The sequence below is a fragment of the Panicum virgatum genome, chromosome 9N (assembly GCF_016808335.1).
Source record: "Panicum virgatum strain AP13 chromosome 9N, P.virgatum_v5, whole genome shotgun sequence".
Lineage (NCBI taxonomy): Eukaryota > Viridiplantae > Streptophyta > Magnoliopsida > Poales > Poaceae > Panicum > Panicum virgatum.
In genome coordinates, this window is record NC_053153.1 from 68846047 (window position 1) to 68860669 (window position 14623).

At 43.7% G+C, this 14623-nt stretch overlaps 2 protein-coding genes across 10 annotated transcripts; one reads left to right on the forward strand and one right to left on the reverse strand.

The window, feature by feature from the left end:
• Window positions 1–3430: 3430 nt before the first annotated feature.
• On the forward strand, window positions 3431–11936 carry LOC120690207 (two-component response regulator-like PRR73). 8 transcript variants are annotated; one of them, XR_005681651.1, is made up of 12 exons: window positions 3435–3667; window positions 3800–3894; window positions 4004–4076; window positions 4180–4612; window positions 8082–8243; window positions 8347–8480; window positions 8630–8800; window positions 9261–9441; window positions 9550–9982; window positions 10064–10835; window positions 11272–11437; window positions 11597–11932. XR_005681651.1 is itself a non-coding variant. In XM_039972782.1 (11 exons), exons 4-11 carry the CDS (start codon window positions 4303–4305, stop codon window positions 11380–11382), a joined length of 2229 nt encoding a protein of 742 aa, XP_039828716.1. In that variant the 5' UTR covers window positions 3434–3667; window positions 3800–3894; window positions 4004–4076; window positions 4180–4302; the 3' UTR covers window positions 11383–11919. The 8 variants fall into 8 exon arrangements, 6 of the variants coding, with proteins under 6 accessions (XP_039828716.1, XP_039828712.1, XP_039828714.1 ...); XM_039972782.1 differs by having other exon boundaries at window positions 3434–3667; window positions 8127–8243; window positions 11272–11919; XM_039972778.1 differs by having other exon boundaries at window positions 11272–11936.
• Window positions 11831–14351, reverse strand: LOC120690208 (elongator complex protein 6-like). Of its 2 annotated transcripts, none has more exons than XM_039972784.1 (5): window positions 13702–14311; window positions 12952–13018; window positions 12652–12860; window positions 12419–12565; window positions 11831–12253 (listed from the first exon to the last, which is right to left on the reverse strand). In XM_039972784.1, exons 1-5 carry the CDS (start codon window positions 13903–13905, stop codon window positions 12131–12133), a joined length of 750 nt encoding a protein of 249 aa, XP_039828718.1. In that variant the 5' UTR covers window positions 13906–14311; the 3' UTR covers window positions 11831–12130. The 2 variants fall into 2 exon arrangements, with proteins under 2 accessions (XP_039828718.1, XP_039828719.1); XM_039972785.1 differs by having other exon boundaries at window positions 11993–12273; window positions 13702–14351.
• Between the last annotated feature and the right edge of the window lie 272 nt (window positions 14352–14623).

Consider the following 14623-nt stretch of genomic DNA (forward strand, 5'->3'; position numbering starts at 1 on the left):
AATGTAATTATCTATGTATATCTTTTATAAAACTAATTTTTAATATAAAATAAATAAATATTTAAATTCTTAATAATTAAGCTATATAAAAAAGATTTCATCATTAAATAATTAATTAATTTGACTCATATAAAATAATTTTGTCATTAAATAAATATATTAAATAGTTAAAGTTAATTTTTTTATATCATTACTAATTTAAATAAATATATTATTAGTCATCTAGATTTCTAAATAATTTAAATAGTGTATATTATTAAGTAATTAGGTATAGAGATAAGTTTAAGATTGTTTGACTAGTCACTTTTTCTTTGCGGATACGGATATGGTCGAATATTCCTCGGATACGAATATGGAATCAGATAGAGAAAAATTCTAAAAATCGGATTCGGATACATCCATATGACATCTATATTAAAATCGAATACGAATACCGATATCCATATTGATATTTTAAGCGAATACGAATACAGATAATTTGGATGTTCAGCCATCTATATCCATTCTTAAAAAAAGTTTGTACGAGTAGAAATTTTGACGTCATGGCTGGAAAAACAGACCCATCCCACTCTGTTTTCTTTTGAAAAGAAAAAGGATAAGCCGGATCAGGTGAAGCGAGCGAGCAAAAGCAAGCACGCTGGAATTTGGATCACGCAGAGAGTGCGTTGCTTGACGCCCGTGATCCGGACAGCTCTTCGCCCCCTATCAGACGCCATGCGTGCGCGCCAAATCTTTATCCAGCCAGCCATTGCTCCGCGCGACACTAGTCTCCGGGATTGAACCGAAAACGAAGGCTCCGTTCCCCTTCCTTGATCGACAGCGCCACATTCCCCCCGTGGGCTGTGGCCACGTGAAGACGAATCGACCGCAGCGCGTAGCAAGACTGCCGGCTGCGCGCCCTCCCTCGCCCCATGTGGGGGGAAGAAATCGCGCAGGAAAAGGCTCGCTCCGCGGCCACACACCGGAAAAGGAGATGCGGCCCCCGGATAAAGCGCGGCGTCTCGGCCACAGCGCGCCGGGGGATAAGGCAAAGGCAGGGCGATGCTGCCTGGCGCCCGGCTGCCCCCGCCCAGAATCGATCTGATGGCGCCCAGGGCCAGCCCCCCGATCGAGCGACGCGCTCGGCGTCGCCGGCGTGCTGCGTGCACCGCGGACTCGTTCGTTAGCTCTGCCTGGTGCTGGATCGCTGTCTTGGACTAGGCAGGACCGTGCGCACCTGATGACGGGTGGAAAGGCGGCGATGCCCTGCCCCTCAGAATATATATCTCCAGCTCCATTGGCTCTTTGGACGATTCAGTCTATCTAGCTCGAAAGGTGTCGGGGGACGAAAGGCTACGGTGCTGAATATTATCACCCGATGGCTGGGATGGGGCGAGGGACTTTTTTTTCTTCTATTTTTCCCTTCCGGCCTGAACTACATGGATTGGAAATCGGTTGAAGTTGGACACTTTGTAGTGAACATGCATGCATGGGTTTTTAGTTCAGTTGCTAGTTGAATTCCCAGGTTGAAACATGCACGCATGCGCGGCACGACAGCACGAGCCTTCCGGCCCGCGACGCCATGCGATCGAGCGAATCTGAACTCGCGGTGCGAGTCCACGATCGCCTCGGAGCGGGGCGGGCCAGCCAGTGGGCGGGCTCATTGGGTCCGCCACGCAACCTGCCAATATTATTCTACGGAGGCCGACATGTTGGTTGGTCCGGGCGATGGCTCGCGCGTTGGACTTTGAAAAGTGGCTTGCAATTGCTCGACGACGTGCGCCGTTCGCGGTGGCTTTCCAAGGCAAATTTCTCAGCCACAGGTGGTGGGTGCCTTGGAGGACAGAATGGGCTTGGATAGGATAGCTGAAATGCTCCTCCTTCCGACAAGAAATTAAAACCGAATCCGCACGCTCTATTCAGCCCTTGTTTAGTTGCATAATTCAAACTTCCAAAACTATCACATCGAAAAGGAATCTTACATGCATGGAGTATTAAATCTAAATGAAATAAAAAATGAATTGCATAGTTTGTTTGTAAATTACGAGACGAATCTAATAAGTCTAGTTAGGCTATGATTAGACACTAAATTGCTACAGTACACATGTGCTAATGTTAGATTAACTAATCTTAATAAATTTGTCTTGTAGTTTACAGACGAATTTTGTAATTAGTCTATGTTTAATACCTCAAATATAAAAAAATTCCATTTCGAAAAGTTTGCCAGAGCAACTAAACAAGGCGTCAGTTGTCATGGAAAACGTGTCCTTTCACAGCCCGAGGAGCGTGAGCACATCTGAACGGTCACACCTAAGCGATGCCATGCCATAGATCGTCACCTACTTCAGGACATGGGTTTGCACTTTGCAGGCTAACATTTTGTCGTTGGCTCATTGCTAGTTTTAAGTAAAAACATGAATTCAGTAGAGAGCATGGCCCATCTTCCTCTTCTATTACGTGGGTCTCGAGAGGACGGCAAAGCGTCTATGGAGCACTCTGTGATCGAGAAGAAAGGAAAGCGCCAGGCGAAGCTTTGGAGGAGCCACAAACAAATCCTTATTACTTAGTTGAACATAGTGACTTCCGTGGGAGATTTGTTTTTTAACACTTAATTTAGTCCCTTCCCGTCCTCACCAAAGTTTACTCAAATCATTAGAAGCACCCTCTCCAGACTCTAGAACGTTCTAGCCGCATTCCGTCCCGGTTGCCGTCGCCATCTCCAGCTTAAACAAAACGAGGAAAAGGGTTGTGAACTCGGTTACTCAAACCAAACCTATCGGCCGTCCTGCTAATCACAACCGCTAACTCGTACGAGTGGGCCACACCAGCTCACAAGTCACTACTCACAGCTAGCAAACACATAGAAAATAATTTTTTTCCTTGACCAGGTAGGTTTTGTCAGAAAATAACAGTCGTGTCTCAAAGCACAATTTGTTCGATTCTTACCCGCGGCTAGATGTAAACATTGGTAAAAGTGAAATTTGAAATACAATGGAGGGGAACAAAGTCGGAAAAGGATTTAGTTTTTCTTCAAAAGTAGCAAACTTTAGTCAGCGATGATATTTATATTCGATTTAATTGGGAAAGCACTTGATTAGTTAATTGATCACCTCTCGCAACAGCGGAGTGCCCCAGCTCCCAAACCGCTCTCCAGGTCCCGATTAAACGCCGTTAAGCCCTCCGCCGAGCCGCGGGCCCCACCACTCCCCGCCCCACCACCAGCCCGCAAAGCCACCGACGTGCGGGCCCGCGCGGCTTTCCCGGCCCCGCCCGCCAGGGTCCCAGCCGCGGCGGACCCGCGCGCGGCTCCACACGTGGCAGCGGGCGATCTGCGGATCCGGGGGCACGCAGGGAGCGCGCGGCTTTAGATCTCGTCGGATCTCCGCGGGGGCGCGGGCCCCGCCCCCGCCCCCACCCCCTGCCCACCTCCACTTGCTCCACGTCACGGCGCTCTCTTCCCCTCGCCTCCCTCCCCCGTTATCTACCGCCTCCTCTCTCGCTCGCCATCCCACCACCGCATCGCCTTCCGCCATTTGGACCCTCTCGCGGCCTCATCTCCTGCTCGTCCTTCGTTGCACCAGCGCGTAGGTTCCCCACGCGGCTGGGTCTCGGGAGCGCGCGCAGCCCATCCCAGTGGCCCCCGCTTCGTCGCCGCAGGACTACGACACCGCGTCCTGAGTCCCGCGAGGTGCGCGCCGCGCCCTTTTGCTGCGGCCACCGAGAGCTAGCTCGTAAATTCAGCTGCGATGAGCCAACTTTTTGTTGTTAGATTTTATCCCTTTTGAATTTAGCTGGGTTTGGGGTGTTATTTGTACGGCAGAGCTCCGGAGGTTTCGCATCCAGTGGATCTCGGCAAGTCCGTTTCCTCCAGCAGAGCGGCTCGGAGGTGCTGCAGTGCTGTTCCCTCGGGTCGAGGTAAGTTCGAAGTGTCAATTCATACTAAATTTGTAACCTCCCCGAATCCTGCATATCCCTGTCTATACGGTGATTTTCTTTAATTAACGAGATGTTTAATGATTCTCAGGAATTGGAAGCCACTGAATTTGGTCGTTGCGGAGCTCATGGGTTAAGAACAATTTCTTCTAGCCCGGCTACAAGTAGTCCTCTCTGACCATTCTGCAGCATAGTAGCTTGTTCTGAGCATCTCTTATGCCCAGCCAGGACAGATAGGTCCTTGATTCATGTATGTTTTCCTTGCAGATTTGTAGTTGGATTCAACATATGCATTTCTGACGCTGACATAGGATGTGCTCCACCATCCGTGAAGTCTCTATAGTTGCACAAACCACCACTGCACTATCTGTATCTCTTTGAATCAAGTTAATGGGTAGCGCCTGCCAAGCTGGCTTGGATGGGCCTCACAAGGATGTGAGAGGGATCGCAAATGTTGCCACTGAGAATGGCCACCATGGGGCCGAGGCTGATGCGGATGAATGGAGAGAAAAAGAAGAGGACTTGCCCAATGGGCACAGTGCGCCACCGGGCGCACAGCAGTTGGATGAGCAGAAGGAGCAACAGACTATTCTGTGGGAGAGGTTCCTCCCTGTGAAGACACTGAGAGTCTTGCTGGTGGAGAACGATGACTCTACTCGTCAGGTGGTCAGTGCCCTGCTCCGTAAGTGCTGCTATGAAGGTATGCCCAACAAATGACGAAGCTAATTTATTTGATTAAATTGGTCACATATTTGGTTGTTGGTTCGTCTACTATATAGCGAATGAAGTTGATGTTTCGAGCCTGGATTTATGTTCCACTCGAACTACCTGTGTTGCAAACTTGCAATCTGTTCTAAAAAATGTGTAGGATGTAGATTGGCATTGTTTGTTATTAAAGTTTGTGTTTCTTATGCAATTATTGGTTGCAGTATCTGTATACATATAATGATATAGTGTAGCGAATAAATACGCTATGTTGATCTCCTCTTTCTTTCCTCAGTTAATGAGAGACTTTGCTTTGGATGTCCCTCTTTTCTAGGGACTAATATGGGATCTTTTCAAAGCCATTGGGGTGAAGGGGTTGGGGGTGAAGGGGTTTGTGGAAATCACATCAGTTGTTTATACTTTGTGTAGATTGATGCTGTAAAGAAGTATGATTTTACATGGAATTACTAAAATCAACCACAGCTTAAAGAACACCATGTTATAATTTCTAGAGCCAACAATTAGCTGGCATATCAATGCTCCTTTAGCGAAATAAGGTGCTACTGATGAATGTAACTATCTAGGTGCATCAATCGTGGGGTGTGGCAGGCACTAGTTAATTGCAATATATGGTTATGCATAGGAATGCAATATAGGTACAACAGCGCCCCCCGCCCCCCCTCCTCCTCTTAGGTTTAGACGAAAAGGGTTCTCTCCTGCTAGAAATTGCAAAGTAGTCCCATCTTCCACTACTACAGCAGGCCTGAGAGCTGGTATGTCTCATCTAACACAGGCCCATAGTGTCTTAGGTATACGCTGATCCCATACAACGGCAGACCACCAGCCTCAGTTCCAAGTCTGCAGTGAGTACTCTGCTGGGCAACCTGCTGTAATTGGGAGCATCGTGACTGGGGTGCTGCAGTATGGTAGCACAGCAGGTAGCCTGTGGCATTGCCACCCTGTGCCACAACACGTTGTGTGACCCAGAGTACTGTGTTACATGAGTGACACATGTCATCTCCTGGGCCTATTGTGGTGGGCCAGTGGAATTTATTTTGCACTTTATAGTGAGGCCATGATATTTCCATTTTGACAATTAACTAGGATCAAGAGTGTCAATGGGCGAGATCTTATCTATCAAATTCGTTGTATCATGACTTGATCATCAAGTCAAAATCACCTGTTTTGTGGTATGTATTACCTTTTCCCATCCAAAATTACAGACCACGTCTCCTGCAGCCCTTAAAATGGGAGATGCAGGCCCAGGCCCATTACTTACTCCCAAACCTGTAACAAGATCAGATAGGGCATGCTGCAGTTGCTGATGCTGCCACTTGTGTTTTTTTCTCGAATACGTAGGAGAGCTGCGTACCTTTGTATTAAGAAGGAAAAATTCCAATTACAAAAACCAACTCCCCACCTTGGAACAGGCCCATTACTTACTCCCAAGAACAGACTGTTACAAGAAAACTGATAAACTAGGACCACCTGACCAAGGAACAAACCTGCACCTAAACTTGATTAGGTTCCCTTCCCTAGCCCCAGACCAGCAAGGCCCTTAGCGCCCCCTACTAGCCACAAGTGAGATTCATCTTTGAAGGCCTGTAGTGCGGTCTGAATACTCGGAACAGATCCATCAAACATGCAGAAGTTTCTGTGCTTCCAGAGGATCTATGCTCCAAGTATGACAAGAGAGTTGAAACCGTTCCTATGATGTTTTGACACTTTCCTCCAGGACTTTCTCCACCAATCTGAAAAGCAGTTAGTTCGTCGAGTAGGCACCAGACTAGACAGGTTCAAGGGCTGCAAGATGCTGAACCAGAGTTGCCGGGCGAACACACAAGAAGTGGGGTATGTTGGGCAGTTTCATCTTCTTGGTTGCAGAGGGGGTAATGATCTGGGTGTGGAAGTCCCCTTTTTCGCAAGCGGATGCTGCCATTTGTAGAGATGGTGTGACCTCCTGTGATATTTATCCACTGCTTATGAGGATTGTTGTATGGCTTTTCCTGGTATTCCATTATGGAAAGCCATTAACTGTCAATTTAATCACATATCCTCATGGTAGGTGGCTAAAATCAAACTGTGCTCATGGAAGTATTTTGGATTTTTGTACAATCAAGTTCACCAGGACATTTCTTTCTGGGTGGATTTAGAAAATGTCATCGGTGTGGCTGTGACATGTGGGCATGTGGGCATGTGGGCATGTGGGCTCATGACCCACACATGTAATGATCACATCCGATGGTCTTTTCCAATATTGGCATCTTTGTTATGCTATTCACTTAATTTTTAAATATTTTTTTTAAAAACTCCATCTTGAACTTTGCTACAAGTAGTCTATTTTGTATATTTTGTTAGCATTATGCGACATAGAAGGTTGAAGATGCACAGAGTATAACTTAGCATTAGAAGTTAGTGTTAAGCCAAAAATCAGCCTGTGTGAAAAGTTGGATTAATATCAACTCTAGCTTAACACCACATATTCCTAGCAATCATTTTAATTATTGCTTACTAATTGGACTGACATCATGTTCTTGTAATGGAGTAATTCACTTGAGCAATAAGTAACTATTATTAGAAGAATTATGAATTTAGAATATATATTGCACTCTTTTCACATCTTTGCCTGTCACATGTGTTCACTTGGTGCGGAACAGCTGTATAATGGGATATTCTGATCCCCATATTGGAGGTTACCTCAGTTTCTTTCTTCTTTTTTTTTTTTGCGTGTGTGTGTTGGGGGGGGAGGGGGGATTTCTATTTGGCAATGTAAATGTAAACTATTCTCTATTTGACAACAGAAAATGATGCTCTTTCTTGGTTCCTTTTTTGTTACTATGTTTATTTTAGGAGAGCTTGGTACACAACTAGAACTACCTCTATAGAATTAGAAATCAATCAAATCATGGATTTGGTGATATATATATGACAAGAGACATGCATGCAATTAACCAGTAAATTAGTAGCATCTAGGCAGCTGCGCTTTCTTAAGTTTTTATTGTTGATCGTAGAACTTTGTTTTTGTGTTGCTAATGATTACAAGCAATGCATCTATAATGGTTTGACTAGGATTAAACTTAAACTATGCGCCTCCCACTGTCTTTTCTCTATGCACCCTCCCACTGTCTTTTTTCTATGCACCCTCCCACAGTACCAAAGCTAGAAGTGTGCTGCTCCTCAACTAGTTGCACTGGTAACTACCAGTTCCTGTGGGCTGTGGTACGGCTTTTGGATAAATAACACCTACATTCTTCAAGAAAATTTCATGGATATTAAGAGCGAAAACTGTATCCTTGATGTATTTGTTAACATGGCCAATGTGTTTTATTCTATGTTCTATCCCTGTTTGAATCATGTTTGGTCGTTAATCATTAGTAATGGAAGATTTTATCTATCAATATCTACAATTGGAAAATTTTAGTTGTTTTAACATTTTGACAGCAATTTATCTCCTTCCATTTCAGTTATCCCTGCTGAAAATGGCTTACATGCATGGCAACATCTTGAAGACCTGCAGAACAACATTGACCTTGTATTGACTGAGGTTTTCATGCCTCGTCTATCTGGCATCGGTCTGCTTAGCAAAATCACTAGTCACAAAGTCTGCAAGGACATTCCTGTGATTAGTAAGTAACTTTCCTCAACTCCTCTGTTGCAAATGAAATGTTGTCCTATTAATCATTTAGTTTGAATACTTTTAGCTGCTACACTGATGTGGTTTGCATGCAGTGATGTCTTCGAATGACTCTATGAGTATGGTGTTTAAGTGTTTGTCAAAGGGAGCAGTTGACTTCTTAGTAAAGCCACTACGGAAGAATGAGCTTAAGAACCTTTGGCAGCACGTTTGGAGGCGGTGTCACAGTGTAAGCTTTTTGTTTTTGGTCTCGCTTTTTTGTTGGATATTAATTCTGCAGAACCATGATGCATTGATGCATAGTTTCTTTGACTCTACTTCTTGCTCTGGCTTTTCTTTGCCACTACTCTTAGTTGGATTTGCCTCTTTGGTGCTCAGTCCAGTGGTAGTGGAAGTGAAAGTGGCATCCAGACACAAAAGTGTGCCAAACCAAATACTGGTGACAAGTATGAGAACAACAGTAACAGCAATCATGATGATGACGAAGATGATGACTTGAGTGTCAGACTCAATGCTAGGGATGGAAGTGATAATGGCAGTGGTACTCAAGTATGTGCTCATTGATTACTACTTGCTCTTACATATGAAGTTGGATTTGGAAGGGTATGTAATCATATACATAAAAAAAAGTTTAGTACTCCCTCCGTGCAAATCAAGATACATACTTATAAAAAAAGTAGTGCATATCTAGATGCATAGCAAAAGTTATGTATCTAGAAATCCCAAAACAACCTATAATTTGGAATGGAGGGAGTAGTAGAATACTACTTAGAACAAAGTTCATATATCACCTCAAATTAGGTCGTAAGATTATTTGTTCGTGATATACATATACATATGCCACAGTTAAAATAGGAAAAATGAAGTTATTGATCGCTTGCATTTAACACGACTCATTTCGTGGTAACCTTTCTTTCTCGGAGAAGTAATATATTCTCTGATAACTTTTTCAATGTGTAGTCTTTTACGTCAATGTATTATCATGTGTGCAATCTGTTTTAAAATGCAGAGTTCATGGACAAAGCGTGCTGTGGAGATTGACAGTCCACAACCCATGTCTCCTGATCAGCTAGTTGATCCACCTGATAGTACATGTGCACAAGTAATTCACCCCAAATCTGAGATATGCAGTAACAAGTGGTTACCAGGTGCAAACAAAAGGAATAGCAAGAAAAAGAAGGAGAATAAAGGTATCATTATCCTATGCTCCATAGCATTCATCGATGGAAGAAACGAATCACTCCACAGATCATACTTCACACTACTGTCTCACTCAACCAAATTCCACTTTTTTGCAGATGAATCTATGGGGAAATATTTAGAAATAGGTGCTCCTAGGAATTCGAGTGTAGAATATCAATCATCTCTCAATGATACCTCTGTTAATCCAACAGGAAAAAGACATGAGATTCACATTCCTCAATTCAAATCTAAAAAGAAAGTGATGGCAGATGATGATTGCACAAACATGATGAGTGAACCAAATACTGAAACGGCTGATTTGATTAGCTCAATAGCCAGAAATACAGAAGGCCAGCAAGCAGTACAAGTTGCTGATGCACCTGGTTGCCCTTCCAGAATACCCGATGGAAATGATAAGAATCATGATTCCCATATCCAAGTGACACCACATGAGTTGGGTTTGAAGAGATTGAAAACAAATGGAGCTACCACGGAAATCCATGATGAGCGAAATATTCTGAGAAGATCAGATTTGTCAGCCTTCACCAGGTGCAAAACATAATATCAGTGTCATTACTAGGTTATGAACATAACAGTAAGTTGCATACTAACGCTTTCTGATTCTGCAAGGTACCATACATCTGTGGCTTCCAATCAAGGTGGAGCAAGATTTGGGGAAAGCTCTTCACCGCAAGATAACAGTTCTGAGGCTGTTAAAACGGACTCTACCTGCAAGATGAAGTCAAATTCAGATGCTCCTCCAATAAAGCAGGGCTCCAATGGCAGTAGCAACAACAATGACATGGGCTCCAGTACAAAGAATGTTGTCGCAAAGCCTTCGGGTAACAGGGAGAGAGTAACATCACCATCAGCTGTCAAATCTACTCAACATACCTCAGCATTCCATCCTATGCCACACCAAACATCACCAGCTAATGTAGTTGGGAAAGACAAAACTGATGAAGGAATTTCCACTGCAGTGAAAGTGGGCCAGACAGAGGGACCACAAAGCTGTGTGCAACATCATCATCACGTACACTACTACCTCCATGTTATGGCACAGAAACAGACATCAATTGACCATGGATCATCAGACGCTCAGTGTGGTTCATCCAATGTGTTTGATCCTCCTGTTGAAGGACACGCTGCAAACTACAGTGTGAATGGAGCTGTCTCTGTTGGTCACAATGGGTGCAATGGGCAGAATGGAAGTAGCGCTGCTGCACCCAATATCGCAAGACCAAACATGGAGTGTGTTAATGGTACCATGAGCAAAAATATGGCTGGAGGTGGTAGTGTAAGCGGAAGTGGCAATGACATGTATCAGAATCGGTTCCCTCAACGAGAAGCTGCATTGAACAAATTCAGATTGAAGCGGAAAGATCGGAACTTCGGTAAAAAGGTAGCCTGTTTTCAGTTACATGCCTAATGTAGCAGTAAGTCCTAATAAAATCAGTAATATAGGTACTTGAATTAAAGGCTCCTAATTCTGCTGAGTATGGCGAGAAAGACTTACAATGCTGGCCAAATGGTTTGCATAAATATTATCAGAAAATATGGAATTAGTTATTAGTAACACTCTACCTTTAGAGAATTTTTTTTTGCTACTTCCAAGTATACCCTAGTGTTGATAATACCAGCATAGGAACACTGAAATAAGTTTCCTTTTGCTTTTGTTTGTGAGCTTTGATACGGTTTCATTTTTCTCTCAAAATTCTGTTTTCTGACTGCATCCTTTTGCAAAGTTGCACAGCGATGTTCATTTTTTCTGACTGCTGGCCTGAATAAATTTTGCATTGGACCATTATCTTCTAATGGCCTTTTCCGCCTATTTGCAGGTTCGATACCAAAGCAGGAAGAGGCTGGCTGAGCAGCGGCCACGGGTCCGTGGGCAGTTTGTGCGACAATCTGGACAAGAAGATCAAGCAGGCCAAGATTCAGAGGGATGATACAAGCCTACTAATACAAAAAGGTGTCTTCTTCATCGGCAGATCTGAGAATTAGGCAGGTCTTTGCATTGCCGATAGAATCCATTGATTCCCAACGCTAGATTACTCATCAATAAATAAGAACCCAGTTATCATTTCTATGGCTGACTCCAGATGAACATCAGAGTGCTATGGAATTAATCTGTGTAATATTTATGGGTTTAATGTGTTATAGATGCAGTGGCGGTTTGCAGCCTTCAGTTTCCATTGGTCCTTGCAGTGATATATACTTGTTCAAGGAGCAAACCAGCAGCGGCATTGCTAATGAAGTATGCACATTAATCTCAGGATCGAGCTGGAATAACTGATTCGACCAGCTATTCATTTGAAGAACGTGCTTTCGAATCAACAAATATATTTGGTTCCATTATTTCCTGTCGTATTCCTTAGCTGCTGTTTTTCATTGTTATTTCTCTGCAATCTCTTTTCTCTCATATGTAAATGTAAAACAAGTAGGGGCTTGCCCCTCCTGTTTCCTATAAGAAATGTGAGATACAAAATAGGTCTGTTATGCACTTGGCTGTGGGCCTGTGGCGAATGCTTGAGCACAAGCAAGTTTGTGAAGAAAGGATTCAACGAATCTTTACTCGTAGTGCTACCTGAATTAGCAGCATACAAAGCATAACAACGCCAGATTTCACACAGAAGTCATCTCAGCCGGTATTACAGTTACAAAGTAGCCAGTATTACAATTACAAAGTAGTACTCCCTAGTGTCTGCTCCCTGGATAGAAGAAGTCGGTACCATTCTCCTTCACTTTGAAATGGAAGCTCCATACTTTCTGCGCTTTTGCCCTTTGCTCGCTGAACGTACCCTTGTTGATCACAGAAAGCTGCAGAGACATCTCAATGCCTTCAGAAAATGAACATCAGAGTAAAACAAAAGGTGCCAAACATTGAAATAAGACGACTAGTGCAAGTTCATCGAACCAGCTCAAAGTTATTAATCCACCCTGGTACAAGCATATGTGAACAGTATTATATAAAAAAAAACTGACCTGTCCATGAACATCAGCAGCCAAACCTGTGCTCAAAGGTGCTGCTTTAACCACAAGATCTGCAATGTGGCGCAGATGTAAAAGGAGACCCATGTTCTCCTCAACCGCATATATATCCTCGTGGATGAGGATCACCAGGGAGCAATTCTGCCAGGACATAAAATAAGTGAAAAACTTGAAAATAACGTAACAGTTAGCAACAGTGCTGACAATTTCATCAATGGATCTTTTACCATCTCAGATGTAAGTGTCACACAATAATACAAGAAGTCCAGCACATTGTCTACGGAACCATGGGCTGCAACTTCCAAAAGTGAAACATCGTCTAACATGATGGTAAATTGGCCTGCATTTTCTCCGGTCCTGGTTGCCTCCACCACTCTTTGAATTTCACTGTACAGTCGAACAAAACAATCAGCAATGGCACCCTCCCTTGCTCCACCTGCCGTTGATGAACATATGAAATGGCACCTTCATAATTAGTGAGTCCAATATTATCTGGAAATAACATAGGTAATTAAACGATTGCTTGCCTGGGAATGCTTGCAATTCGAAGAAATGAAGCCTCTCATTCCTTCTATGCAGGGAAAGGTTACATCCCTAGAAATTTCAGAAGACCAAAAAAATGTAATGCTAATCTGTGGATTCAACTAGCTTACTAGCACCGGAATCCAACGTGCATTTTCCAATAAAGTGTGCAATCAGGGCTTACAGAAATTTAGTGATCAGATGAATGAAGTAGTTAACCCAGCCTCTATGACTATTTAAATTGAAAACTAGTGCATTTTATCAGAGTTTTACCATAGATCAGCCTGCACCTGGGCTCACTGGTGCTCCAAATTGCGTGAGAACATGAGCAACTACTGCTAGGCTTGCTAGAGAATGAACAGAACATGAGCATGGTGCTGTTAATACCAACAGGCATCCATTCCCATAATTCCCAGAAACATTGGAATGGTGAGGATCATTTATACATCTAAGAATATAGCACACCAACAATCTAACTGTTTAAAGGGTGGTCTGAGATGCCTGACTACCTGATTACACATCTGACGAATAGCATACAAGCAAGAGCCTAGAAACCCCATTCTTTTAACAGCCAGATCGACAACGATCCTATCAATTTGAATTTTCTCTAATCCCAAGATGATCAAAGCAGCTAAGCACACACAATATGTGCGCCAGTGTAACAGTTAGGCATCTAAGCCAAGCAAGCCGGTAAGCACAAAACATGTTCGACGAAATTCCAGCAAGGTGTGACCGGGGGGGGGGGGGAATTATACCATCTTGCGCAGGATGCGGTCGTAATGGGTGAAGGGCTGCGCGAGGGCGAGGAAGGCAGCTGCCCCGCCTCCGGCGAGCGCGCGCTTGAGGAGGAGGTGGAGGACGAAGGCCCCGGGGGCCTCCACGCAGTCCTCTACCACCACCACCCGCGCCGCAGAGCCCATCGCCTCGCTCAGGAGGTCTCCCCCTCCGTACTCCTCCATGGTCCCCTGGGTAAACACTAAACACCCTTCGCCGGAGCGCGAGACTGGCGGCGGCGGCGGCGGCGGCAAAGGAGTTTGGGAAAAACGGGGTACAAAACACAGAGGCAGGCGCCCACGGAGTCGGACAGGGTTCGGGTGTAGCCAGCCATTCGATTCGTTTTGGACGCCTAGATAAAGCCGACTGCTACCGCGGCGGATCCGTGTCCCACGAGGTCCGAGCAACGGAACGCGTACAAGACAAAATACGTTAGATTAGTCTGAACACGTACTTTTTTGCAAGTAGAATAGAAGGCGCATGCTCCGATATGGTTCTGTCACCACACGGCACCAGGAAAATTTTCTTCGAAGCCAGAATGTCTTCATTAGACAACCAAATTTTATATGAACGGCTAGGTTAAATTAAAAAATAATTATACATACAACAATATATTATATATATTACTATTAATTTTTTCTATTTCGAAAGTATTCAATTTTTTAATCTGTGAATTGGAATTTTAATCGAAACTCAGATAAATCTATAAGAATTTTAATTGGAACCTGAACAAGTCAATCAGATTTCCAATCAGAACGCGAACAATTAATACATCATACAATCACGGTACGATCTCTATATGGAGTGAACAAGTACAGAAAAATAATTTATTTTCAAATATAGCAATACATTATTTAAAAAATAATATTTATTTACATTTAATTTTAATGATTTAATTTGTTA